This window comes from Equus quagga, chromosome 5 (assembly GCF_021613505.1).
Source record: "Equus quagga isolate Etosha38 chromosome 5, UCLA_HA_Equagga_1.0, whole genome shotgun sequence".
NCBI classification, from domain to species: domain Eukaryota; kingdom Metazoa; phylum Chordata; class Mammalia; order Perissodactyla; family Equidae; genus Equus; species Equus quagga.
In genome coordinates, this window is record NC_060271.1 from 87614886 (window position 1) to 87640236 (window position 25351).

The following is a 25351-nucleotide window of genomic DNA, read 5'->3' on the forward strand; positions in this document are numbered from 1 at the left end:
GGTCGCCTGAGGCCGCGCCAGCTTCCCCTCCCCGGGTCAGCGCGGGCGCTCAGGCCTGGGCGGCGAGGTGATGGCCGCCTCGCACCGAGCGGGAAAGCTGCTGGCCTCCAGTTTCCAAACCCCGGACCGCGGGGTAAATCGCAACACCGGAGCGCGGGTCGCCCAATACGAACGCCAAGACCCCTCAGAGGCCCTGGCGGCGGCGGCGGCGGCCTTGGAAGAGGAGGGAGAAGAAGAGGAAGAGGAAGAGGAGGAGGAGGCGGTGCAGCCGGCGCGAGCGCCGGTAATACAGGGGCGGGACGTGGGCTGGGGCTGGGCGCCGGCTGAGGGCCGATCCGCGTCCGCGCGGGGCTGAGGATCGGGCTGGGACACGGGGCGCCCTGTCCAGATCCTCCCCACCCGGTAATGCTGGCCCACTACCTTCTCTCTGCCCCCACGGAAAATGCTCAAAACCGAGGCTTTGAAAAGGCTTTTAATTTTCACCAAAGAGATAGTTGAAAACTTTCTCAGCATTTACTTTATTTCTGGAGTGCAAAGTACAGATCTTTACTCCTTATGCTCTAACATCTGTTGGAATAGATATTTCCTTTTCTTTTTAACTTGAGGAAACCTGATCTACCTTATAGTGGATAACCCACAAAAATAAAGCGTATCAGCCGTGCTGTCAGCTGTGTTTTGTCGTCACCTAAGGTCTTGCTTATTAGTGCATCTTAACACAATACATGAGAGGCAGTGTTTATACCGTCAAGAGTTCAGTGGGTAGATCAGACATAGATATAGTTAAGCATCCAGAAAAGCAAATTACTGAGTTTCCAATGTTTCCCAAAGGTCGCTTCAGGGTAGGGTGAGACAGCCTTTTCACTGATCAATTTTCAGTGTCAAATGTGTCGTGAACACCTGTCTGCCACGTAGAGAGCCAAATCTGCCATCTGCTCCATTCACTTAAAAGATGGGAACCTTGAGTTTTGACTAGCAATCTGCAGATGTAAAACTCCTAACCCGCAATTAAAGATTCTTAATACTATTTGTCCAAAGCTTCTCAGTACAAAACATTATGGTCTGGAGCTAATAGAAATCACTAGATATTTTGGAATTCGAATCTCTTTAATCTGCACTAAAACTGTTAATGAGAAAATCTGTAGCAGCACCTCTTATGGTCAATATTTCAGCAACAGACATAAACTGCTTGAGGTTATTTAGAGTAAGGCAGGGTGAGACCCTCAACATGAACCAGGCTCGGAGTCCTAGGACCTGTTTCATTCATGATAAAGTTTCCCTTCAACACAGGTTTCAGGAGCCATCACAGGAGGCAGAGTGATGGAGGAAAAGAATTTGATGGGAGGAAAAGAATTTGGAGTCCTGGATTAGGATCCATGCTCTGCCATTTGCCTGATGATAGTAAGATATAACTTCCTTCAATCTCAGTTTCCCTATCTGTAAAAGAACTATAATAATTGTCTCTCTTTCTTGTCTCACTGGGATGTTAGGAGAACCAAGTGACAGAATGTGTGTCATATCTAAAGATCAGTTTGTATAAATTAGTAATAATAATAACTGCCAATGGAACTGTTGTTTGAACAACTCGCCCGAAGATTAAATTCTGTTTTGGCTTGCTGTGGTAGAGGAGTCAGTCATTTCTGTAGCTGTGTGTATAGAGTGCCCTGTTAAACTGCAAATGTGTATTAGAAACATTACCTTAGGAGAGACTAGTTATGTAATGAGCTGGTTTCAGAGGGACAGGATCCTACCACCCTCTCTCCCCCGAAATAAAGGAAGCTGAGTCTTATGAGTTTGGCAGTGTCCTGAGACCACCACACTTGAAGGATCCAGAAGCAAAACCTGGATAAGCTGCCGCAGTAGGCCTGATAGCCAGAGGACACTGGGGCTGGAGGAAGATGCACAGGAAAGACAGTGCAGGAGCCAGGCTTGGCCGCCTTCACCGTTTGGCTTGGGTCTCTACCTTGATGTTTTTCTTTTTTTTTTTTTTAAAGATTTTATTTTTCCTTTTTCTCCCAAAGCTCCCCGGTACATAGTTGTGTATTTTAGTTGTGGGTCCTTCTAGTTGTGGCATGTGGGATGCCGCCTCAGCATGGCTTGATGAGCGGTGCCATGTCTGCAGCCAGGATTCAAACCGGGGAAACCCTGCGCCGTGGAAGCAGAGTATGCGAACTTAACTATTTGGCCACGGGGCCGGCCCCTCTACCTTGACTTTTAAAGGTTAATTTGTCTCAACTTTGTCGTCTGTAAAATGTAGTAAACTCAGATACTGTACCCACTACACAAGATTGATTAGAGAACCAGCTGTCACAGGCCCCTTTCAGTCCTTTGGTTCACCAAAGCCCACCCCCTCCACACACCCGTTGTAGGACTCTGTGCCCATATTGGGCCCTGAGGCATGTTCCTTGAATCTAGCCTCAGCTGAGGGTATCAGCTCATAGGCTTTGGTGTGTGATTGATGATGACATGGGCAAAGAAATATTCTATAATTCACAGTTAAAATTTCACTGACTGATGGGGTGGCCTTCTCTTTTTCAGCGAATTTTTAGCGTTTAGTAGGTGCTTGTCACTGACTATTTAGTGTGAATTAAGCCGACATTGTTCAAGTTGTCACAGAGCTTCCAGTCTGGTGGGAGGTTAGACAATAAAAAATCAACAGTCAAGTAATTATAAGATAGGAAATGTTGGGAAAGAAATGAACAGGCTACTACGATTAAAAAAGGGAGTTGGAGGGAACCTACTTAAATGAGTTAACATTTAAGTCGATGCCTGATAGATGAGAAAGCAGCCGTTTGAAGAGTTGAGGGGGGAAAAGCATTTCAGGCAGAGGGAACAGCATACGCAGAGGCCCTAGGATAGGAAGAGAAAGAGGTTTGTGTGATTAAGTATCTAAAAGAAAGCCAGCAGGACTGGAAAAGAGAGAGGGAAAGAGGGGAAGGGATGAGATTGGAGAGGTGAGCAGGGCCTGATCATTCAGGGCCTTATAGACCAAGGTAAGGAGTTAAGTGTTTATTATAGGTGCAGTGGGAGGTCCTTGAAGGCTTTTAAGAGATAGGACATATTCCTATTTAGATTTTTTTTTTCTGTTTTTAAGATTGGCACCTGAGCTAACATCTGTTGCCAACCTTTTTTCTTTTTCTTCCTCTCCCCAATGCCCCCCAACACATAGTTGAATATTCTAGCTGTAGGTGCTCGGGCTCTGCTATGTGGGACGCCACCTCAGCATGGCCTGATGAGCAGTGCCAGGTCCGCGCCCAGGATCTGAACTGGTGAAACCCGAGTCCACCGAAGCAGAGTGCATGAACCTAACCACTCAGCCATGGGGCCAGCCCCCTATTTAGATTTTTTTTTTTTTTTTGAGGAAGATCAGTCCTGAGCTAACTACTGTTTTTGCTGAGGAAGACTGGCCCTGAGCTAACATCCATGCCCATCTTCCTCTACTTTATACGTGGGACACCTACCACAGCATGGCTTTTGCCAAGCGGTGCCATGTCCGCACCCAGGATCCGAACCAGTGAACCCCGGGCTGCCAAGAAGTGGAATGTGCAAAATTAACTGCTGCATCACCCCAGGCCGGCCCCCTTATTTAGATTTTTAAAAGATGACTCTGATGGCTTTGTGGAGAGTGATTGGAGAGTTTGACAAAGCAGAAGTAAGGAGGTTGATTAGGAGGCTATTGCAGTAATTCAGGTGCCAGAGGCAGTGGCTTGGACCTAGGGTCCGGGGAGATGGCAAGAAGGGGACAGATTTCTCTAGAATGGATAGGACTTACTGTTCGATTGGATGTGAAGGCCAAGGAAGAGGAAGAAATCGAGAATGCTCGTTTCCAGGTTTCTGGAAAGTAGAAACTAGCTGCACGGACAGTAATGCCGTTTACTGAATTGGAGATGACTTGAGGAGGAATAGGGATAGAGGCTGGCTGGGAATCAAAGTTTCAGTTTTGAACATGGTAAATTTGAGATGTTATGAAAGGACCAAGTAGAAATGTGTAGGAAGCAGTTGGGCCTATGAAACTGTAGTCCTGTGGGGTCTGGGCTGGAGATTTCTATCTGGGAGTTTTCAACCTTTCTAAAACAATGGGAATGGATGAAGTCGCCTAAGGAGAGAGTGCAGAGAAAGAAGAGAAGGGGCTCAGTGTAGAACTCTTACAAACCTCAACATTTAACGGTCGGGTAGAGAAAAAGAGGGCAAAAGAGATTTAGGAGCAGCTACAGTGGTAGAAGGAATATCACTACAGTGTGGAAGTCCACATTCATTCTTTTTAATGATGAGAGAAAGCGTCAAATTCTTCTAAGAGAAGGGACGTTTCTTCCCTGAAACAGGAGGGAAGGAGAAAAGGGGCACAAAAGCGGTCAGTTTTGGGGGCCGACCCCGTGGCCAACTTGGCGCGCTATGCCTCACCGGCCCAGGGTTTCACTGGTTCGGATCCTGTCTGCGGACATGGCACCGCTCATCAGGCCGCGCTGGGGCGGCATCCCACATCCACAACCAGAGACACTCACAGCTAGAATATACAGCTATGTACTGGGGGGATTTGGGGAGAAGAAGAAGGAAAAAAGAAGCAATCAGTTTTGTAGGTGAGAAGATGAGGGAATTTCCCTCTGATAGTTTCTGTTTTCTTAAAGAAATATAAGAGTTATCATGGGCAGCTGAGGGGTGGATGTGGGATCAGGTAGAAAAGCGAGGGAGAGGTAAGCAGCGTTGCTTGGGGAATGCGAGAGCCACCTTCCAGGAGGAATACAGGAGGCTCCAAGCAGATCGAGTATCCCTTAGAAGTTACTCAGTTTTTATATTCACAAAACATTCCTTTTTTTTGGTTACATTTTGATTATGGAAATAATGCATGAGCACATTCTCCTTTTAAAATATCAAATGTCATAAATAAGGCTTAGGCCCTTTTTTTTTTTTTAAGATTTTATTTTTCTTTTTTCTCCCCAAAGCTCCCCCAGTACATAGTTGTATATTTTTTTAGTTGTGGGTCCTTCTAGTTGTGGCAAGCTTAGGCCCTTTTAACACCTCTCCCCCCAAAAAAAATCTGGGTTCCCTCCTCCCTCCCCACTGGTGCTCAGTGTTTTGAAATGGACATATATTCTTCTGGGCTTTTTCCTGTCTCCTGTGTACATAATATTTTAATATGTGATGCATCTTTTATATGCATATTGTTCTGCGACTTGCTTTTTTTCTCTTATTTATTGGGGCTTTACCCGTGTTAGTACCTGTAGATCTGCCTCATTCCTTACAAATCCTTTCAATGAAAAAAAATTTTTTAGTAAAAATTCTAGAATTGCAGATGATACTAGATAGACTACAGCACAAATAATTATGGGTGCTGATTACCAATGAAGAACATGTGCCTGAAGGAGTCATCCTCTAAATGGGTCAAGCCAATCTAGGGAAGATTATCCTCTAATCTAGTGGCTGCAGGTACAACATTCCACAAAAAGCTGAACAATTAAAGGGAAAGGGCGCTATTTTAGGCTCTTGGAAAATAATGTCCCTGGCCTAGGTTGTTTGATCTACTAAATATTTTCTTCTATGTAGAGACAGTTAAAGATGAAATTAGACTTGGAAGTCACTTATTAACCATTCATCTGTTTTAGTAAGACACTATGAGACCAGTTTATCTGAAAAGTTGCAGCTAGTGTTAACAATATTAAGCTGAAATGGAATGGATACTGTGCATAAGTGTAATTTTCAGACCTGCCACATCCCTTCAGAAGCTACTCATCCTTCTATATCTTTTTCAAACAGTTTTTTTAGGTCCAAATAAATTTTATCCTTTTTGTGAAAATGATTTTTATAAGGCCTTCCTTTAAGGGATGTTCTAGAAGAATGAATGGAGAGAAAATGGATGCTTTTGCCTAAAAACAGTTCTTTCGAATATCCTCCCTGTTTTAATGACACTTTTGGGAAAATAACCCCTTTCCTTAATACTCAGTAGAATATAGCTCTTGAGAGCAGCCAGTTTTTCCTTGAATGATTCAGGCCTTTGTGAGGGAATACATGTCTTCTTCCTTTGGTGGGAACTTCATATTTTTTTAGCTGTACATTCATTCTTCTGACAAATACTTATTGAGTATCTGCCATTGGTGAGGAACTTTTCTCAGCACTAGGGACACAACCGTGAACAAAGCAGACAAATCCTTGCCTTTGTGATGCTTTCTTTTCGGTATAGGCACGTATACAACACACAAATAAATAAGTAAAGATATGTAGAATGCCCTTTGGTGGTGAGCACCTATGAGAAAAATAAAGCAGAAAAGGGAGGCTGACCATGAGTCGGGGGAGAGGTTGTAATTCCAAATAGGGTAGTCAGTAAAGACCTTGTTGAGAAGATGACATTTGAGTAAAGACCTGAAGAGTGAGCAAGTTGGCCCTGCAGATAATCTGGAGGAAGAGCATCCCAGGGAGAGGGAACAGCAAATCCAAAGGACCCGAGCTGATTTTGCTGATTCTGTGAGCATCGGAAAAACTGCAAACTGGAATCCACCACTGCTACCAGAATGAACTACTGCTGCCTAGGGAAGAACCATTACTGGGGTGACGCAGGCAGAGAAGTAACGGAAGGAGTAAGTCCCTTCTTCCTCCTCCAGCCTTGCAGTCTCCTTCTAGCCCTACTTTAGGCAGAGTCTAGCGGGGAGCAGCTGGCAAAGAAGAAACGTGGTTTGCAGAGTCCCATTCCCAGTATCACATATCAGGGTGTAGAAGAATGGCACTGGAGCTGAGAGACAGTAGTTTAACACCTGGCACACCTACTTTCTGTATCGGAAGGCTGATGTTCGAAAGGTCAGAGCTCACATCACGTGGCTAAGAAGTATGGAACCTAGGCTTGAATGAGAGTGAGAATCCCACACCATGTCTGCAATCTTTCTCCAAGTCATGAGAACACTCCAAACTAAAAAGTCACTTGACTTCCAGCCCTTTCAAAGGTCATAAGGGGGCTGAAACCAGGTGAACAGTGAGTGGTCAGGAGCCAGGAGTAGACAAGACATGGTAACCACCTCTTCCTTGCCCTAACCTCCCTTTCCAGGCTTGCTTCCCAAAATTGCTTTATGCCTTTTTTAATTTTTTATTTTTTTGAGGAAGATTAGCCCTGAGCTAACTGCTGTCAATCTTCCTCTGTTTGCTGAGGAAGACTGGCCCTGAGCTAACATCCATGCCCATCTTCCTCTACTTTATATATGGGGGATGCCTACTACAGCATGGCTTGCCAACCGGTGCCATGTCTGCACCCGGGATCTGAACCGGCGAACCCCTGGCTGCCGAAGCCGATCCTGCGAACTTAACCTCTGTGCCACCGGGCAGGGCCCTGCTTTATGCATTTTACTCTCCTCTTATCCTGCAACTGTATGCACCTTGCTCTCCACCATCCCTCCCAACCCTGCCACTTTTGCTAATGTCATTACCTTTGTCTGGAATGCCTTTTCCCTCTTTCCTCCTACACTCTCTCTGATCCTTCAGATTCTTTGATTCTTCAACTCAACTCAAATATCACCTCTTCCAGGAAGCCTTCTCTCTTCTTCCAGACTCAAACCAAACAATAGCTCCCTTCATTTGAATGCCCTTATCACTTGGTCTTTGTATTTCTCGTGACCACTTTCTACTTCATGTTAGTCCTCCTCTCACTGCTTATGTAACTGTTGGTGTTTGCCAACGTTTCCATCCTCAGGTTCTTGTCTCTCATTGCCCCCACTCTCCCCAGGCAGCGTTATCTACATCCAAGCTGCACCTGCCACTTCTGTGTGCTTTGGTGGCTCTCCTATTTCCATCTCCAGCCCAGCCTTCTTACCAGGTCTCCAGATATATTTACCCACCTGTTTCCTGGACATTTGGTTGCCCTCCTATCCCCTCAAACTCCATGTGTCTAAGAGGTTAGTTTCCTTTCCCTAAAAGATTCTCCTCCCCTGTGTTCCCTATATTGATGAATGGCAGACCATCGTCTACCTAGACAGCACTCCAAACAGAAATCTTTTCAATTTCTTGCCCACAGTCCAGGCCATTGTCCAGTTGATGCTTCAGTCTCCTAAGTCTCCTGAGGCCGCCTCCTTTCTTTTGTCCCTGGCACTTCTCCCTTAATTCTGCCCTTAATAACTCTAACTCAGACCTTTGCGGCAGCCCATTAACTGCTGCTAACCTTGCTTTCCTTCACTCCACCCTACTTGCTACCAGAAGAATCCTTCTGAGCATTAGTGACCATGTCACTCCTCTGCTCACATCTCTCAAGGCTCCTGTTGCCTGTGACCTGGCCACCCAGGCTCTCAGTTGGGGCTCTTGACTTGCCTTTTTCACCTTGTTTCCCACCCTCCCCTGTGCTCCATATACCCTGTTCCCCAGCCCCACTTAGACTATTTACCTCTCTCTCAGCATGTCATCACTATTCCTTCCTCTGGTGGCTAAAAACCCTTCCTGCCCTTGGGAGGAGTGTGTTGTGTCTTTGGAGCCTATCAGACTTGGGATTGAATCCCAGCTCTGCTGCTTGTTAGCTCTGTGACTGCAGACAGGTCTCCTAACTCCTGCCAGCCTCAGTTTCCTCATTGAGAATGGAGGACCTGCCCATTGCGTCATCATGAAGTAACATATGATGAATGCTCCAGCACTGTGCCTTGGGTTTCTTTGTTTTTCTCTGCTTTCCTGATGTGGTAAACTTTGTCCTCATCCAACTCTATGTGTCTAGTTCGGCTCACCTCTGCAAATTCTGCCTCCGCTTTTCCCCTGGTCAGAATTAGGTGTTCCTTCTGTGAGCTCACAAGGTGTCTGATATTGGGACACACGTGGGCACTCATCTGTCTCCCTGCTCAGCTGGGAGCAGCTTGTGGGCAGGAATCAGGAGTTCTTTCTCATTCAGAGTCTGCTGTTGATTATTTATGTACATGTCTTCTCCTAAACTAGCTGGAAGCTTCTCGAAGGTGGAGTTTTTATCTGATATTTATCTTTTCAGCAGCTAGCTGAATGCTGGGTGTCTCTAAATATTTAATGAATGAGGAGATTGACAAGGTACTCATCCCCACAGCTGAGAAGGTAATGGTGGGAGCACACACAGAAAGAGAAGATAGCAGGAAATTCTCTTAACTGAGTTGCATAACATACATAAAGTAATTCTGTAAGTCATAGATTTGTTGCTAATAAGTTTCTGCACACCAGTTCTATTGAAGAACACTTTTTTTCTCTGTTTTCTCTAACTCACCCCAAGTGGTACAACACTGGCCTCTTGTACACTGTCTTTAGCCCATTAAAAACAAAACACCATATCTATAGCTATTATAAACAGTTGATTCTTCTGAATTATCCTGTTGGGACAAGCTACTCAGATTTATTTCCTGGAGTCATATCAGATTGGACCTATAATTTTCCATAGCAATACGCCTTTTTCATTTTGAGTCTATTTCAAGCAGAGACTAAATTTAAAACCATGGTTAGCAGCCTTTTATGCTTAGTATCATAAATAATTTCAATTGTTTCTCAACTGAGAAAATATTAAAATTTTTATATTTATGGAGAAAAATGGGTGTTACCTCTTTAGTTGCTTCAGTTGAAAAAACTATGAGAGGTCTGTGAAAGAAGTGAGGGGAAAAGATCAGTCCAGCCCTTCCACGCGTGACCTGTATATGGAATAACTATACCATGTATAGTTGCTATACTATACCATATTAGTCTTGTTCTCTTGTCACTCCAGAAGTCCCTGTCACCCGTGGGAGCTACTGCTCTTGTTGCCCGCAGGAGTGGTTGTTCTGAAAGTCCCTCCTACACCCTCCTATTCCTTCCTGAGGTCTCCCCCTGCCATCCAGGAGGGCTTCTCCTTGGCTCCTTGATGAGCCACTGAGAACTCTGTCTCCTCCCTTCCCCCATTCCCCTGACTTCTCCATTCCCCTGTCTCCTCTCCACTGGCACACCCTAGGGGCCCACACTGCGGGAGCCCAGCTGAGGGAGGGCATTGGGCTGTGCTTGCTTGGTTTGCAGCAGGAGGAACTGTGTTCTTCATCTTAGTTAAAAGTTACAACTCAGAAGGAGGCTCTTGATAAAGGGTGGTTTGGTTCTATCCGCTTATAATGTATGGGTTAGTACATGATCTGGGAATCTAACCATCCTTTATAAAATGGATTAAATAGCACTTATTTTCTGGCAACTTGGTCTTTCTCTCTCTCTTTTTTTTTGATAAAATATCATTAGGGGAAAATATAGCCCACAAATAACATAATCCATTGTAGGTATATAGCCCACAAGTAATGGATAACCTAATTAAGTGGAGTCTTTCAGAAGCAGCATTGGGAATCAGTGTCAACTTAATTTGTCCATCAGATCCAAACACTGTATAATAGGTTTTTCCTCCTATCAGGCTGATTTTAGCACCAACGTTTCTGGGGTGGATGAACAAGCACGTGTAAGCTGTGAGGACTTTGTGGACTTTTCTGATATTTTCCACTCTAATGAAGAATATTTCAGGAAACTAGAAGAGCTGAAGGCTGCCCACATGGAAACTATGGCAAAGTTAGAGAAAATGTACCAGAATAAATTAAATTTAAAGGAGGTTCAGCCAATGATCATCAGAGAAGAAGATTCTAGTGTCTCTTCCGGGTAAGTTTGTACATCATGTTACTGGTTGACTGTAAAATAAAATGCACTAAAACTGCAGAATAAAATTGTTTCAGAATATTTTCTCTCAAATATCCCTTTGTACTTTTAATAATATATGGAGGTGGGATTTTGTTCAAAATGTTTAATGGCTTATAACCTACTAGGTGACTTCTTGCTTTAAGGATCATTTGGTGGCCATTTGGTCTTTTTTCTGTAACCCACCACTCATAGAACTGTAGACATGTATCAAAATATTTAGTCTGGGCCATTTTTAAATGATGAACATTAAAATTTAGTTTTAAAAGCCCTTTATAATATGTGGATTAACATGAGTTCCTTAAAGGTATAGTACAAAGAGTTCAGGACTAAGATATAAATCTGATTCAAGTTTTCAAAATAGCCTGTCATTTCAAGACCCATTTCTGCTATAAACTCGCTTGTTTTGAAACTTGAGGCAAGTCCCTTACCTTATCCAGTTGGTCAGTGCTGATTGCACATCTCCTGTGTGCCAGACCTTGCCTGGGCACTGAGTCAGAATCAGGATGCCCTCAAGGAGCTCAAAGACTAGCTGAGAACCAAAATATTGCAATACAGAAGGATGTAACAAAGTGTTATGGAGTCAGAGGAAGAAGCAGTTGATCATGTCAGGGTGTTGGTGGAGGGATGCAGGCGGGAATTTTCTACTGAAGTGTCACATCTGAGTTCAGTCTTAAAGGGGGTGTAGCTGCAGCAGAGGCAGGAAGCAAGGAGTGGCCTTCTAGGCAGCAGAAACCATGTGTGCAGAGGCATGGTGACATGAGAAATCATGGTGTGTGAGGAACTTCACATGCTTGGATGTGACTTAAGAACGGTGACGTGCGGGTAGGGAGAGGCGAGATGCAGAACTGGAAAGGTGGGCAGGGGCTAGTCTTGAAGGGCTTTATAATCTAGACTCGACTGTAACGATGACAGCCATGGAAAAGTTTCAAGAAGGGGAGTGCCATGATCAGAGGTATGTTTTAAGATGGTGACTTTGGAAAACGTGGAGAACTCAATCGAGGTTAGACACAAGGAGCCTCTGCTGTCTCAGGTTCTTCCCCTGTGAAATGAGGGAGTCGAATTAGATAATTTTTCTCCCAGCTCAATTCTAAATAACAGTGATAATTTTTACAAGCCCTATCCAGCTCCAATCTTCTAACTGATTATACTTTGATCTTAGAAAATATATAATTCTTAATTTTTATGTTTGGTCACGTACAACTGAAAATATAACTTAATTCTTCCTCTCACTTAGGTCTGTATCAGAAGAGAACTATCATCCTGTCTCATTAATGACATCGCCTTCAGAGCCTGATTTAGGTCAGTCTTCCTCCGTGGTTATGTCTTCCTCTGAAGACGAGTTGCCCAACTTAGAAAAAGAGTATCCTAAGAAAAACAGAATGATGACCTATGCTAAGGAGCTCATCAACAACATGTGGACAGACTTTTCTGTTGAAGATTATATTCAGTGTAAAGATGCTGACTTCCCAGCAGTTGAAAAAGCAAAGAAGAAACCAAAAGAATGGGTGCCAAAGATTACAGTACCTGAGCCTTTTCAAATGATGGTTAGAGAGCAGAAGAAAAAAGAGAACATGAAATCTAGATCAGATATTGAAATGGTAGACAAACTGCTCAAAAAACAAGATGATGATTCAGAGTGTAAGAAAAAATTCCGAGCTAATCCAGTTCCCGAATTTGTCTTTTCTCCCCTTTACTGCGATATAGTCAAGCAAAATGAAGAACGGAGGAGGTCTATGAAGGAGAAGAACAAAGAAGCTCTTTTGGCGTCACAAAAGCCATTTAAGTTTATGGCAAGAGAGGAACAGAAGCGAGCAATTCGGGAAAAGCAGCTGAGAGACTTTGTTAAGTCTAAAAAGAAAACAAATCGATTTAAAGCCAGACCAATACCTCGATCTACTTATGGTTCAACTACCAATGACAAGTTAAAGGAAGGAGAGCTCTGTAGAAACATTAGGATGCAGCTGAGAGCCCAAGAGCTTTTACAGAATTCATCCACTCTGCCTCGTAGGCCAGCTGGTAGAAGTTTTGCTACAAGGAAGCCCAAGTATCCTGAACAGCCTGAAAAGTTGAAGTGTAAATGCAAGTTGAGGTGCCAGACTGCTGATTTGGAAAACCTTCCTGAGAGATACCTCTCACAACAGAAGTATCCAAAACTCCTAACAGCCTCTAAACCATCTGATCTTCAAGCAGCCAGCTCACATGCATCCACTAAAAGAGAGAAAATTTTGGCAGACATTGAAGCAGATGAAGAAAATTTAAAAGAAACGCGTTGGCCTTATCTGTCTCCAAGGCGCAAGTTACCAGTAAGAAATGCAAGTGCAAGGCCTGTGCCTTGTAACGGCAGCCCTGTGGTGCCCACAGTGTCTTCCAGAGGAAGAGAACAAGCCACAAGGTGAGTACCTGGGACACAGGACTGAGTGACGCGTGGTTGCTAGAATCGTGTATACAGCTATTTATTGATTTTATGTTGGTGAATTTGAAAATATGAAGAAGTTACTGTATTTGTGCTATATTTTACTATGTAATGTAGAACATTTTGCCAGAGAGTGTTTTTCGAAGAAATGAATGTATTTTCCATTTTATGAATCTTTGGGGATAGAAAGGGTTACAGTCAGTCTATTGATTTCCAACTTCACAAGTCAGATCCTTTTCAAAGGTTTCCTTTTTTGACTGTTGAATTATCCTGTGTTAAATCTTTGCTAAACAACATTCTCATTGGCTTGAAGTGAATTAAGCCTTAGTTTGTTGTCCTCAGGAGATCACTTGAGGAAAAGAAAATGTTGGAAGAAGAGAGAAATCGGATCCTAACTAAGCAGAAGCAAAGAATGAAAGAATTGCAGAAACTCCTGACGACTCGAGCTAAGGCTTATGACTCACATCAAAGTTTAGCTCAAATGTCTAAATCCAGAGTAAAATCTCTGAGGTATCATGAAAGAATCCTGAACTTCCAGATCACTGGTTTTCAAACTGTGTTTTTTAAATCAGTAAATACCAATATATGAACAGATTCAGACTAGTGTTGGTATTTTCGTTTCTGGATTCAAGTACTATCAGTTACTTGTACTCAACATAGATATACACGCTCACACTCACTCACTCACCTCTTGGTGAGAACCAACATGTAGGCTCACCTCATGGTGAGGACCATGAAGCCATGTTGATGAACAGAAATGTTTTATATTGTGGCCTTAGTTAATAGTTGTAATCTTACATCAGCATCGAATCTTTTTCTTTATATTATTCTAGATTGCACAGTACAATATTGAGAAAAATCTTGATTCACACAGATAAAGCTCCTTTTTAACAGCTTGCTGTGTAATCTCAGAATGTTCCTCAATAAACAGGTGTGTCAGAGAGCTTTGTTCTAAGGTCTGCATGAAATCTGATAGCACAAATTAACACATTGATGTTAATTACCATCAGTTATGTGTCAGTTAACACGTGTGTTAATGGTTAGTGGTATGTGTTGCATTTTGTTATAGTTTTAATATAAGTAAATAAAAATATTTGCAGAAGCCCTTTACAGAACACTGGAATTCTGCAGTACAAAGTTTGAAAACCAGTATTCCAGAGGAACGTTTTTATGTTGTGACATAAAAATGTTCATATTTAAATAGGAAAATATCTCCCCGAAAGCTGGGTAAGTAATATAGTTTATTAATTTGTAATCTGATTTATAAGTACCCCCGAAAAATCTATATTTGCTTTTAATTACAGGTATTTCTTTTTGAATGTATATGTTGTATAATAATAATTATATCCCTTTATGATATATATTATATATATATTCCTTTATAATGTCTATCAGTGTAATTCATTGATCCAGGGAGCTTAATTTGATGAACTTGAGTAAAAAATTCCTTAGAAAAGTAAACTGGATTTTTCTTAATACCAACTTTTGTATATTTAATTATCATTTTATAGTATAATTATTTTCTGTAATCCACGAAGTTTTATTATCTTGGTAAAGTTAGTATATTTTACATAGAGAAAATAGCATTGTTTAATTCATTATAGGATCTTGTCCAAATAATAAGTACACTTACTGTGAATTTATGTATTTTGGTTCCTGTTGCTCTGTTATATTCCCATATTTCTCCCCTCACCTGCTCCCTTTTAATTAACTTTGCCACCAACCTATAGGAGATCTCATTTAGGGGAAGAAGAAGAACAAGGTCTTGTTTTCAGAAGAAATTCTTTAAAGAGAAGACATCTAATTTGGAAGAAATTTTCTTGGTTTTATCCACTTATAAATGAGCTAAGAGGGCATTCATTTATCTCCTCAGGCCAGTTTGAAGCTCCTTAACACGTTAGGTCTTGAAGATTTGAGAACCTCGAAATACCCAGACTGTTGCCAGGATGTAAAATGTGTGCTCTCAGAGCCTGGCATTTTTATTCTGCACTCCATGCAAATTTGCCAGTTTAGAAAAGGAATTGTGGTAAACTGTGCTCATAATTTAATTTCTGATTTGTCATCTAAGCTAAATGTTATATGTGCAAATTCTTTTTAAAATTCCATTCCTTTTATTTGATTTTAGAAAGAGTGAAAAGGAAAGGATGAGAGAATACCGACGAGAACTAGAAGAAAGAGAAGAAAAATTAAAAAACAGGCCACTACTCTTTGAAAGAGTTGCTCAGGTTGTGTTCGTTGGAATTTAAGAGCTATTGTCAGCTTTTTTTTTTTGAAATATCTCCAGCTCCTAATTTACAGTCTGTTTTTCTTATGTGTTATATAATTTATTGAGACATAGTATCATTTCTGTGACAGCTTCATCAAATCAGTCAAGTGAGTAATTTTGCTTAAAATCTGAGCGTGGAATCTTGTTCATGCGGCATGTGAGCTTGATAAAGAACATGGTGCTAATCCAGTCATTTTCAAAATAATAGTTTCACAACCTGTTTTTAATGGCTGGTCTCTTTTTAGTACCATCTTAGCCAAATACTAAGATGAGGCTTCATTATATGATTTAGAGGTCTTTGAAGAATTAAAAAATGAAACAAAATGGCTAACTGAATCAGATTTATTTCTGCCAGGTTTTTTTTTTTTTTCAGTTTCATTCAGATATAATTGACATACAGCACTATATAAGTTTAATGTGTACGGCATAATGACTTGACATCCATATATTAAGAAATGATTACCACATAAGTTTAGTTAACATCCATCACCTCATGTAATTATCAAAAAAAAAGTTTTGTTTTTCTTGTGAGCAGAACTTGTAGGATCTGCTCTCTTAGCAATTTTCAGATATACCATACAGCAGTGTTAACCATAGTCATCATGTTGTACATTACATCATCTCCTGTACTTATTTATCTTATAACTGGAAGTTTGTACCTTTTGACTACCTTTATCAAATTCCTCCTGGTAACCACAAATCTTATTACTTTTTCTATGTGTTTGGTGTTTTTGTTTAGATTCCACATATAAGTGAGATCATACAGTATTTGTCTTTCTCTATCTAACTTATTTTACTTAGCATAATGCCCTCAAGGTCCATTCATATTGTCACAAATGGCATGACTTTCTTTTTTATGGCTGAATACTATTCCAGTGTGTGTGTGTGTGTGTGTGTGTGTGTGTATGTGTGTGTGTGTGTACTGCATTTTCTTTATCCATTCATCTTTCACTGGACACTTAGGTTGTTTCCATGTCTTGGCTATTGTAAATAATGCTGCAATGAATGTGGAGGTGCAGGTATTTCTTCAAGATAGTGATTTCATTTCCTTTGGATATATCCCCAGAAGTGGAATTGCTGGATCATATGGTAGTTCTATTTTTAATGTTTTGATGAACCTCTGTACTGTTTTACATAGTGGCTGTACTAATTTATGTTCCCACCAACTGTACACAAGGATTCCCTTTTCTCCACATCCTCCCCAGCATTTATCTCTTATCTTTTTGATAATAGCCACTGTAACAGGTGTGAGGTGATATCTCATTATGGTTTTGATTTGCATTTCCCTGATAATTAGTGATATTGAGTACCTTTTCATGTACCTGTTGGCCATTTGAATATCTTCTTTGGAAAAATGTCTATTCAGATCCTTTTCCCATTTTTCAATTTGATAATTTGTTTTTTTGCTGTTGACTTGTATGAGTTCCTTATATGTTTTGGATATTAACCCCTTATGAGATATATGATTTGCAAACATTTTCTCCCATTCTGTAGGTTACCTTTTCATTTTGTTGATTAGTTTTTTTTTTTAAGTGAGTTTATAATTTTCAATCTTATCTACAATTAGTCAGAGGACTTCCTTTTTTCTTTTGTGGACTTTCTTTTATTTATTTATTCTTTAATTTTTATTTTTTTCAGATGTACATCATATTTCGAATTCTGTATACATTACATCATGTTCACCACCCGAACACTAATTATAGTGCATCCCCTCACGTGTGACCCTAATCACCCCTTTTGCCCTCCCCCCTACCCCCTTCCCCAGTGGTAACCGCCAGTCCAATCTGCAATGCTATGTGGTTTTTTTTTTGTCGTTTTTATCTTCTACTTATGAGTGAGATCATATGGTATTTGACTTTCTCCCTCTGACTTATTTCACTCAGCATAATACCCTCAAGGTCCATCCATGTTGTCACAAATGGTCGGATTTCATCATTGCTTATGGCTGAGTAGTAGAAAGGACTTACTTTTTATTGGAAAAATAATTTGGTCTTATAGACAGTGAATCCTGGATTTACTAAATTTACACTCAGCTTTACAGTCTTTTCCTTAAGAGAGATTTGTCAATTTCAGATCATCCTCTCTTTTGTACCCATAAGGGAGAGGTTCCTACGGGTGACGTGGCTTAACAAGAGACAGAATCAGTGGAGGTTACAGGTGCTGTGTTGTGAATTTCAAGCTGTTACATTTGGAGCTTCCTGCCAGCACATACCTGGGATAGATGGGTGTCCTTACAGGACTGTCCTTGTCAGTGATTCAATGAGGACCAGGAACATGTATTGTGGGTAAATTTACATACTACAAATCTCTCAAAGTTATGGGAACCCTTTACTTACTGATTTGGATATAATTTTATGTAATGCTTTTTGTTTTAAGGGGTGGGTTTCTATTTTTAACATCTCAGTTTCAACTTTAGGGGAAAAAATCATCATGAGTTGTTCTGCATTACTCAGCATAAAGTGACTGACTTTTGGCTCACAGTAGTTATCTCCAGCTCCCAACTGCAGGTTTTTATGTCCGATTGTCTGGTGGATATGTCTGCCCAGGTTTCCCACTGGCATCTTACATTCATCTAGCCCCAGCCTAAATCCTGGTCTTTGATTTCCTGTTTTGGTTGGGCCATAATGTAGATGACTGGGAACCACTTTTTCTCCCTATTCAGTTGTCACTGAGAGAACTGACAAATTTGCTTCCTAAATAATTTTTGGATCTGCCCTTCTCCATTCCTGATAGTGAAATGCTAGGCGAAACCTCTATTTCCTGAGTTATTATAATGATTTGACTAATTTTCCTTCCTTGCTTTTTGCAAAGCCATCCATTATATCTTCATCTTGCCACTCTCATTCCCTTGCCAAAATGTTAACCCTGGGTGGGTAGTTGATAGCCCCTGATGACACTGGCAATCATCCATTTTCACTGATTCCCTTCGTTCTCATTTTCAACAAATGGTATCAAGGGGTCTTGTCACTGAAGTCTCTAAACAGTGCGGTAAGATATCCCTGTATTACAGAGGGCGTTCCAAGAAGGTAACTCATAAGGCTTATTGTTAGTAATAATGGACCTAGGAGTGTAACCCAAGTCAGTCTGCTTCCGAACACTTAACACAAAGCTGTCCTGCTCTCTCCCAAGAGATGCATCCAGGAGTCTGAGCGTGGTATACAGGATCCTCTGCTCAATCCCTGCTGACCTCTTTAGTTCATCTACCACTGCATTCCCCACACCCCTTACTATGTACATCGTTTACTTTCAGGCCATACAAAACCATTAGTTTCAAATGTGAAACCTCTATTCCTGCTATTTCTGAACACCCTTAGAGCCTCTTCCTATCTTTCCTCCTACTCTTTCAGGTCTTAGCATAAAATCACTTCTTGCTGTTTTCCCGGTTTGGGTTGGTGCCCTTTCCTCTGTGTTCTTTCATTACCCTTTGCACACTTCTGTCTTTGCTCCTACCACATTGTGTGGACATTAACTGTTTAACAATCTATCTTTCCTTCCAGCTAATTACTTTTAAAGGTGGTGATCAAATCTTTGTATTCCCAGCACCTCAGACAATGTCTGCCAACAAGGAGATGTTAAACATTTGTTGAGCCAAAACTGAACTATTACGATCCAATTAGCCAGATAATGACCTCTCATCTTCTCTCTGGGATTAGCCCAGGCTGAGAGCACTACCCTGATGTATTAGTCATGAGTCTCAGCATTAATAAGCAGTTTTGCCATGCTGTGAATTCCCACTGTTTCTAAGCACCAGAGAAAACGTGGCAAAATAAGTGGTGTGTGGGAAATTTAACCCATAAAGAAATTTTAATGTGGAAAACATAGGTTACTTTCGTAGCTGATATTTCTTTTACCACTTTTGGTCCTCACATATGCTGTTCCATTTTCCCAAAACACTTTTCTCCTCCTATATATCTCTTACCTCCCATGAGGGCTTGTCACAAAATAAGTATTCAGTAATTATTAAATAAATGAAAGAATTACTATAAGCTAAACTTATGATTATAAAAAATAAGTCCTTTTTTTCCCTTCAAACTAGGGTAGTGATTGTAGACAAATTTTTATCCTTACTTGTTATTTTGGTTTCCTGAAGAAACAAAGCTATTTTTTTGGTTTCCTTTTTATTTTATTTATTTATTTATTTATTTGGTGAGGAAGATTGTCACTGAGCTAACATCTGTGCCAGTCTTCCTCTATTTTGTATATCAGATGCCGCCACAGCATGGCTTCGTGAGCAGTGTGCAGGTCCACGCTTGGGATCTGAACCTGTGAACCCTACGCTGCCGAAGTGGAGCGTGTGGACTTAACCACTATGCCACCAAGCTGGCCCCCAAAGCTAATTTTTTTTTTGACAGTCTTTAATAGTAAAATAAAATAATCATACAGTTATTTTAACTGTTCCTTTTATCGTATAGTCTTTATAATTCTTTTGCAATGTTAAATGCAAGGGGGAAATAATTGTTTCACTTAGGAACAATTACACACTATTCACCGTGATATAAAATATTAAAAGACAATTCTATATACAGAGTGACTGGCAGTGACTTACCATTCCTTTGGTTTTATTAATGTAAATTAGTACATTTTTTTCTTGTAGTCTATTTTGCTGTAACTATCGCTGCTAAGTAACAGCTGCTGTTCAATAAACTCACTCACCGTTTGGTGCCTTACCCATTTATAAGTGTTCATGGCAGTTTTGCTGCTGTTGCGTTATCCCCCAGCAGGCTAACCCTATGAACCAGGACACAACAAATCATGTTGTCCTGTTTTGTGGAAATCATGGGATCTATTAACTGAGTAGATATTAAAACGAAGTTTAAACCAGATTCAGATGAAGGCCTTACAAGCACTAACTTTAATTAGTATCATTTTCATCTGTGTTGCATTTAATTTGCTTAACTCTAATATACTGTTCTTAATGCATTCATAGTTAGTTTGGGGTTTCTGCATTCTGCTTACAGTCTTTGAGGCATAGTTCTCATCTTCTCACTTTGCCATACCTTTCACTTCCCCAAGGCTTGTCTGTTGGTCTGGATGCATTTTTACTTACTTTTCTAAAAATTGTTGTTATTCACAGTGGGTGCATTTTAGCAGCAGTTTAAGGGCTTCTTTCTCAATTTTCCAGAGTGTCAGGAAATGCACTGGTGATAGTTTTATCCGCTGTAATCAGTCTTTGCTATTTTGGTTTCTCCCGTGGAACACTAGACTCCATGGTCCCTCAGTATGCTGGAGTCCCTGGGTTAGGCAAATATCTGACACCTGCATTGCTAAAGTCAGGCTTTAGGCTACCTTCAAACTCCGGGATGACTACTACCACTTAGCGAAAGCAGCATGGTGGAGTGAAAAAGACCCAGAAAAGGGTAAAGAGACTTGGTTCTGCCACTCACTATCCTGTGACCATAAGCAAACCACCTAACCTCAGCGTGGGTAGAAGGAGTGTCTTGGTTTCCTTACTTGTTAAATTTGGGGGCAAGTCTGGGTGCTCTCCCACACCCGTTCCAGTATGAGATACCATTGGTACATTGGAACTGGGCCATTCCTAGTTACCTTGCTTTCGTTGAGGTCCAGATGCTAATTCTTGGCACTATACTACTAGTTCATATCCACTCACAGGAGCTAGAAGTGGACTAAACCTGAGGCACTAGTGTGAACCCTAGTCTTGTGGCTCCCTAAAGCCTGTGGGCTCAGGAACTGTGAGGACTTCAAGCTTGCTTCAGATATGAGAGGGTCATCACAACTTCCACAGGTCCCAAAGCCAGGAAGTAATATTTTGGAGATTTGAACCCAGTTGTAAATTCATGTTCTTTTTGCTGTATCCATGGCTTCCTCCACAAAGTAAAGATAACACCGATGATTTTATCATCTTTGGTGGGTCGGAGATATGGCTTATAAAGAGTAAAAATTACAATAGGCACGTAAAATAAAAGAACACTCTGATAACTAGTACATAAACTTATTTTCTTATAGATTTCTCCAGATATCCTTGAATAGACATAAAAGTGTATGAAACAGATTCAGTATAAAGAATAATTATAGATCAAAACTCATGTGGCCACCACCCAGGTTAACAAATTGAGCGTTGCCAGCATTCCGGAAATGCTGTTTGGCCCTCCCAGATCAAAACTCTCTCCCTCTCCCCTGGAGGTAACCACCTTTCCAACTTTGTTTTGTTTTGTTTTGTTTTGTTTTTTGAGGAAGATTAGCCCTCAGCTAACTACTGCCAGTCCTCCTCTTTTTGCTGAGGAAGCCTGGCCCTGAGCTGACATCCGTGCCCATCTTCCTCTACTTTATATGTGGGACACCTACCACAGCATGGCGTGCCAAGCAGTGCCATGTCCGCACCCGGGATCCCCACCGGCGAACCCCGGGCCGTCGAGAAGCAGAACATGCGAACTTAACCGCTGCGCCACCAGGCCGGCCCCCATTCCAACTTTTGAGATAAGCATTTCCTTGTTTTTCTTTGCAGTTTTACCACCTATGTACCTATCCCCAAACAATGTAGTTTAGTTTTGTCTGTTTGGGGACTTTCTGTAAATGAATCCTACTCTATGTACGCTTGTATTCTGCTTCTTTTGCTCTGTATTATGTTTGTGAGATCCTCCAGGTTGTTCATTCATTTTCATTGCTTTATTTTACTCTGTTATATGAATAGACCACACTTTATTTATCCATCCCAGTGTTGATTGATATTTGGGTTTTTCCAGTTTTGAGTTGTTACAAACAGTACTATCCCGAACATTCTTGCACATGTCTCCTGGGCACATATGTAGGAGTCCCTCTGGGGATATACCTAGGAGTGGGGTCGCTGGTCAGAGGGTATGCATATTTTCAAACGGCTGTGATTATTGAATTTAATTTTCACCTGTGCTTTTAACCCATATGTTTTTAGTGGAAATTTAAAGTCCTTTGTTCTCGTCTAAAAAGGTTTGTCTTTCCTATAGAAAAATGCAAGAATGGCAGCAGAAAAGCAATACTCTAACACCCTAAAAGCACTAGGAATATCTGATGAGTTTGTTTCAAAGAAAGGCCAAAGTGGAAAAATATTTGAGTTCCTCACCGATCAAGAGATGAAAAGTTTCACTGAAGAAAAAGAAAGGTAACATATGTGAGATGTCTGAATGGTTTACCTTTGAAAAAATTCTTACCTGCAGGAAAGCATAAAATTCTGTTCTATGATATTCTAAAAAGGTATTTTACCTAATGCAATACATGTGAACTGTTGTAAAACATATTGATTCTTTAACATGTTTGACACATTCAAAATATTACCCAGCGATGAAGTATCTTGTTTTTAAAGCAGAATAGTTTAAATTTCTGACTGAAATAATGAAAATAATAACATGCTTCCAAATGAAGTTTAAAGAGTCAATCAAGTTTTGAAATAAATTAGTTCTCAGAGGAATATTTACTTCCCCAGTTGGCACTTTGATAGAGTTTTCTTGATAAACTGGAGCTCATACACTTGATGAAGAATGACTACCTGATGGCATATATTGCAAAGGGTTTGTTTACCTTTAAACCAAATCATTTTTCCTTTGAAAGATTGATAAATTTCTTCCTCTAGCTTTAATGGAGAAGAAAAACTAGAAGAAAGAGAGAATGAGGAAGAAAATTATTTTATTGATACCAACAGCCAGGATTCTTGCAAGGAAAAAGATGAAGCTGATGAAGAGAGTGGAGAAGAAAAATCTGTTGATGAATAAAACAGAATCAGCAGGGCCTCCTCTCTGTGCCACACTGGTGTTTGCAGCCTCGGTGTCAGCAGCCGCGCGTGTGGTGTTAAGAATGTCGATGGGAACCCCTCCCATATGTGCAGGGCACTGAAGCAAAATCCTCCATCGCCTGAAAGGGCCGAATCCAGCTCATTGGTCATTTGGTCAGTTAGACTAGGCTTTGCCTATTCAGCGTTTTTAATTGCTGCATATTGTCTGTTTGCAACTTTGATCTTACTTGTATTTTTAAAAAGCGTTTTTGAATCACAGCTGTCACAAACTGATTAATTATAAAAATATACATTACTTCATTATTTTTGGTGGAAAAAAATGGCTTAGCATTGAGGGCAGAGAGAGGTATTGGCCTTTTGTGATTTGTTTGAAAAAATTTCTCTGGAAAGCAGGAATCAATAAATATTTTAAAATTAGACTATTTGCCTATTCTTTTTCTCTGCAGTGTATCCCACAAAATGAACCCTCAAACGTGTTTTACTAGGCATTGTAAGTTTCTTATCTGAGCCATTTAAAAAAACTATTAAAACATAGAAAAAAATAGATACTTGCAAATTTACATTCATTTCTGCACTGAGAATTTACTATTAAATTATCCATATCATCATCACTTTTTCTCTTTACCTCTAGTTTTATTCCAAATTATTTTTGGTGTGTAAATTATTAGAAAAATTTTTATACTAGTTTTTTTAACCCTGTGTGTTATGACAGATGGAAATAATTATTATAATTGGAGGCAAATATCAACCTTGTTTTATATATGATGAAATTGTGCATACCAACTTGTCCAAGGCAAGTCTCCAAAGTAATTCAGATTTAATACTAGAGCCAGTTGTGCTCAACTTTTTACATATTATTGCAGACACACGTTGTCTTTCTGTGCATGATAATTTGATTTTATGAATCTATCATTTTTCTCTTTAAGCAAATTTTTGTTTTAAAATTTCAACCAGTCATAAAGATGTGATAGGGTAGGACATTTTCTTTTCTAAAAACAATCCCTCCTTTAGCGAGGATGAACTAATAAAGGTGTGTATAGTAGCAATGTTTCCTGACTGGCAATTTGTACTTTAAATCAAGAAATAAAGTGATTTTTCTCAGTCAAAAGCAAATGTTTACTTGTAATTCTTTTCCTACAGTTTGTGTTAAACTATTTGTCACTATTGTTAGATTTGTAAACTCCTTGAGAGTTGACACCATTTTAAAATTCATCTTTGTATTCCTTTAATATTTTGCACAGGATTGTACTTAATAAAGGCTTGGATGAGTAACTAGACAAATATGGTTTTTAATTATAATTACTTCAAAATGAGTACACATGAGATTAAAAACATTTCCCTTCCAATTTATTGAGAACCTGTGAAACACAATCCACAAATTGTAATATTTAAAACATGACTTGGTTTCAGGACCAATCTTCAATTTCCTTTTCTTTAAAAATGGGAATAGTACCTATCTTGGGTAGCTGTGGGGAAGATTGATGAAGTCATCTATGGAAAAGCTCTTTGTAAACTAGGCTATTCAGATGATAGTGTCAGAGGACAGAATATTCCTGAAGAAACTTTTAACTTTAAACATACTTTTATTTAAATGAAATACAAAGTGATTTAAATATTATTTTGTTAGAAATAATGTTTGAATCACTTTTTTAAAAACAGTGATCTGGTAAACAGAGCTAAACTTAAAAGACACTGGCAGTTTCAAACTATTCTATGCAAAATCACTATTTTTTTTTCTAGAAAGCACCATATTGACAGCTAAAAGATTTCTTTAGTGTGTGGCATTACACAGTGATGGTCAGAAGTCAGTGTGAAAGATTACATCAAATATATTTGTTAGGTAGTAAATAACTTTGAAAATTTTGTACATTTATATCATCAGAATTTCCTCCACAATTCTTTTCACGTGTAGGATTGTCTGTTATTTATGGCTAGCCTGACATCAAGAAGAAGGTTATGCTCTTATTTCCTTAAATAAATAAAAATATTACTGGGTTACCTAGTGACCTCATACTTACACATTTCTTTAGAAGAAGTGATCTGGGTATTGGAGGGCTAAGTGATTTTATATATATATATATACTGAATATATTCATGTAAAATATACAGTATGTATAAATATATACTGTATAGGCACACATACATATGTACATATAAGATGGAAAACTTAAGAAATTATTCTTTTACTCCATTTATTTAGTCTACACGATAAAACAAGCATGCCTATAAGGATATCAGGCATTTTTCTCATGGACAATATTTCTTAAGTTAATTCTAATAATTGGAGAGTAACAAACATTTCAACATTTGGACCTAGGCAATAAAAATCACAAAAGTTAAAATA

At 40.0% G+C, this 25351-nt stretch overlaps 1 protein-coding gene across 3 annotated transcripts; it reads left to right on the forward strand.

Annotated features, from left to right (window-relative positions):
- On the forward strand, positions 1 to 23426 carry FAM161A (FAM161 centrosomal protein A). Of its 3 annotated transcripts, XM_046663329.1 has the most exons (8): positions 157 to 283; positions 1288 to 1398; positions 10331 to 10569; positions 11843 to 13000; positions 13364 to 13531; positions 15147 to 15246; positions 22226 to 22380; positions 22849 to 23426. In XM_046663329.1, the coding sequence occupies exons 2-8, from the start codon at positions 1393 to 1395 to the stop codon at positions 22985 to 22987; spliced, it is 1965 nt and encodes a 654-aa protein (XP_046519285.1). In that variant the 5' UTR covers positions 157 to 283; positions 1288 to 1392; the 3' UTR covers positions 22988 to 23426. The 3 variants fall into 3 exon arrangements, with proteins under 3 accessions (XP_046519283.1, XP_046519284.1, XP_046519285.1); XM_046663327.1 differs by lacking the exon at positions 1288 to 1398 and having other exon boundaries at positions 1 to 283; XM_046663328.1 differs by lacking the exons at positions 1288 to 1398; positions 13364 to 13531 and having other exon boundaries at positions 1 to 283.
- The last annotated feature ends 1925 nt before the right edge of the window (positions 23427 to 25351 follow it).

Bases quoted from the DNA above. Each gene is read 5' to 3' on its own strand.
- FAM161A (XM_046663327.1), top strand. From the start codon at position 71: ATGGCCGCCTCGCACCGAGCGGGAAAGCTGCTGGCCTCCAGTTTCCAA. The intron at 10,570-11,842 runs GTAAGTTTGTAC...CCTCTCACTTAG, and splicing joins GATTCTAGTGTCTCTTCCGG to GTCTGTATCAGAAGAGAACT. The intron at 15,247-22,225 runs GTTGTGTTCGTT...TCTTTCCTATAG, and splicing joins TCTTTGAAAGAGTTGCTCAG to AAAAATGCAAGAATGGCAGC.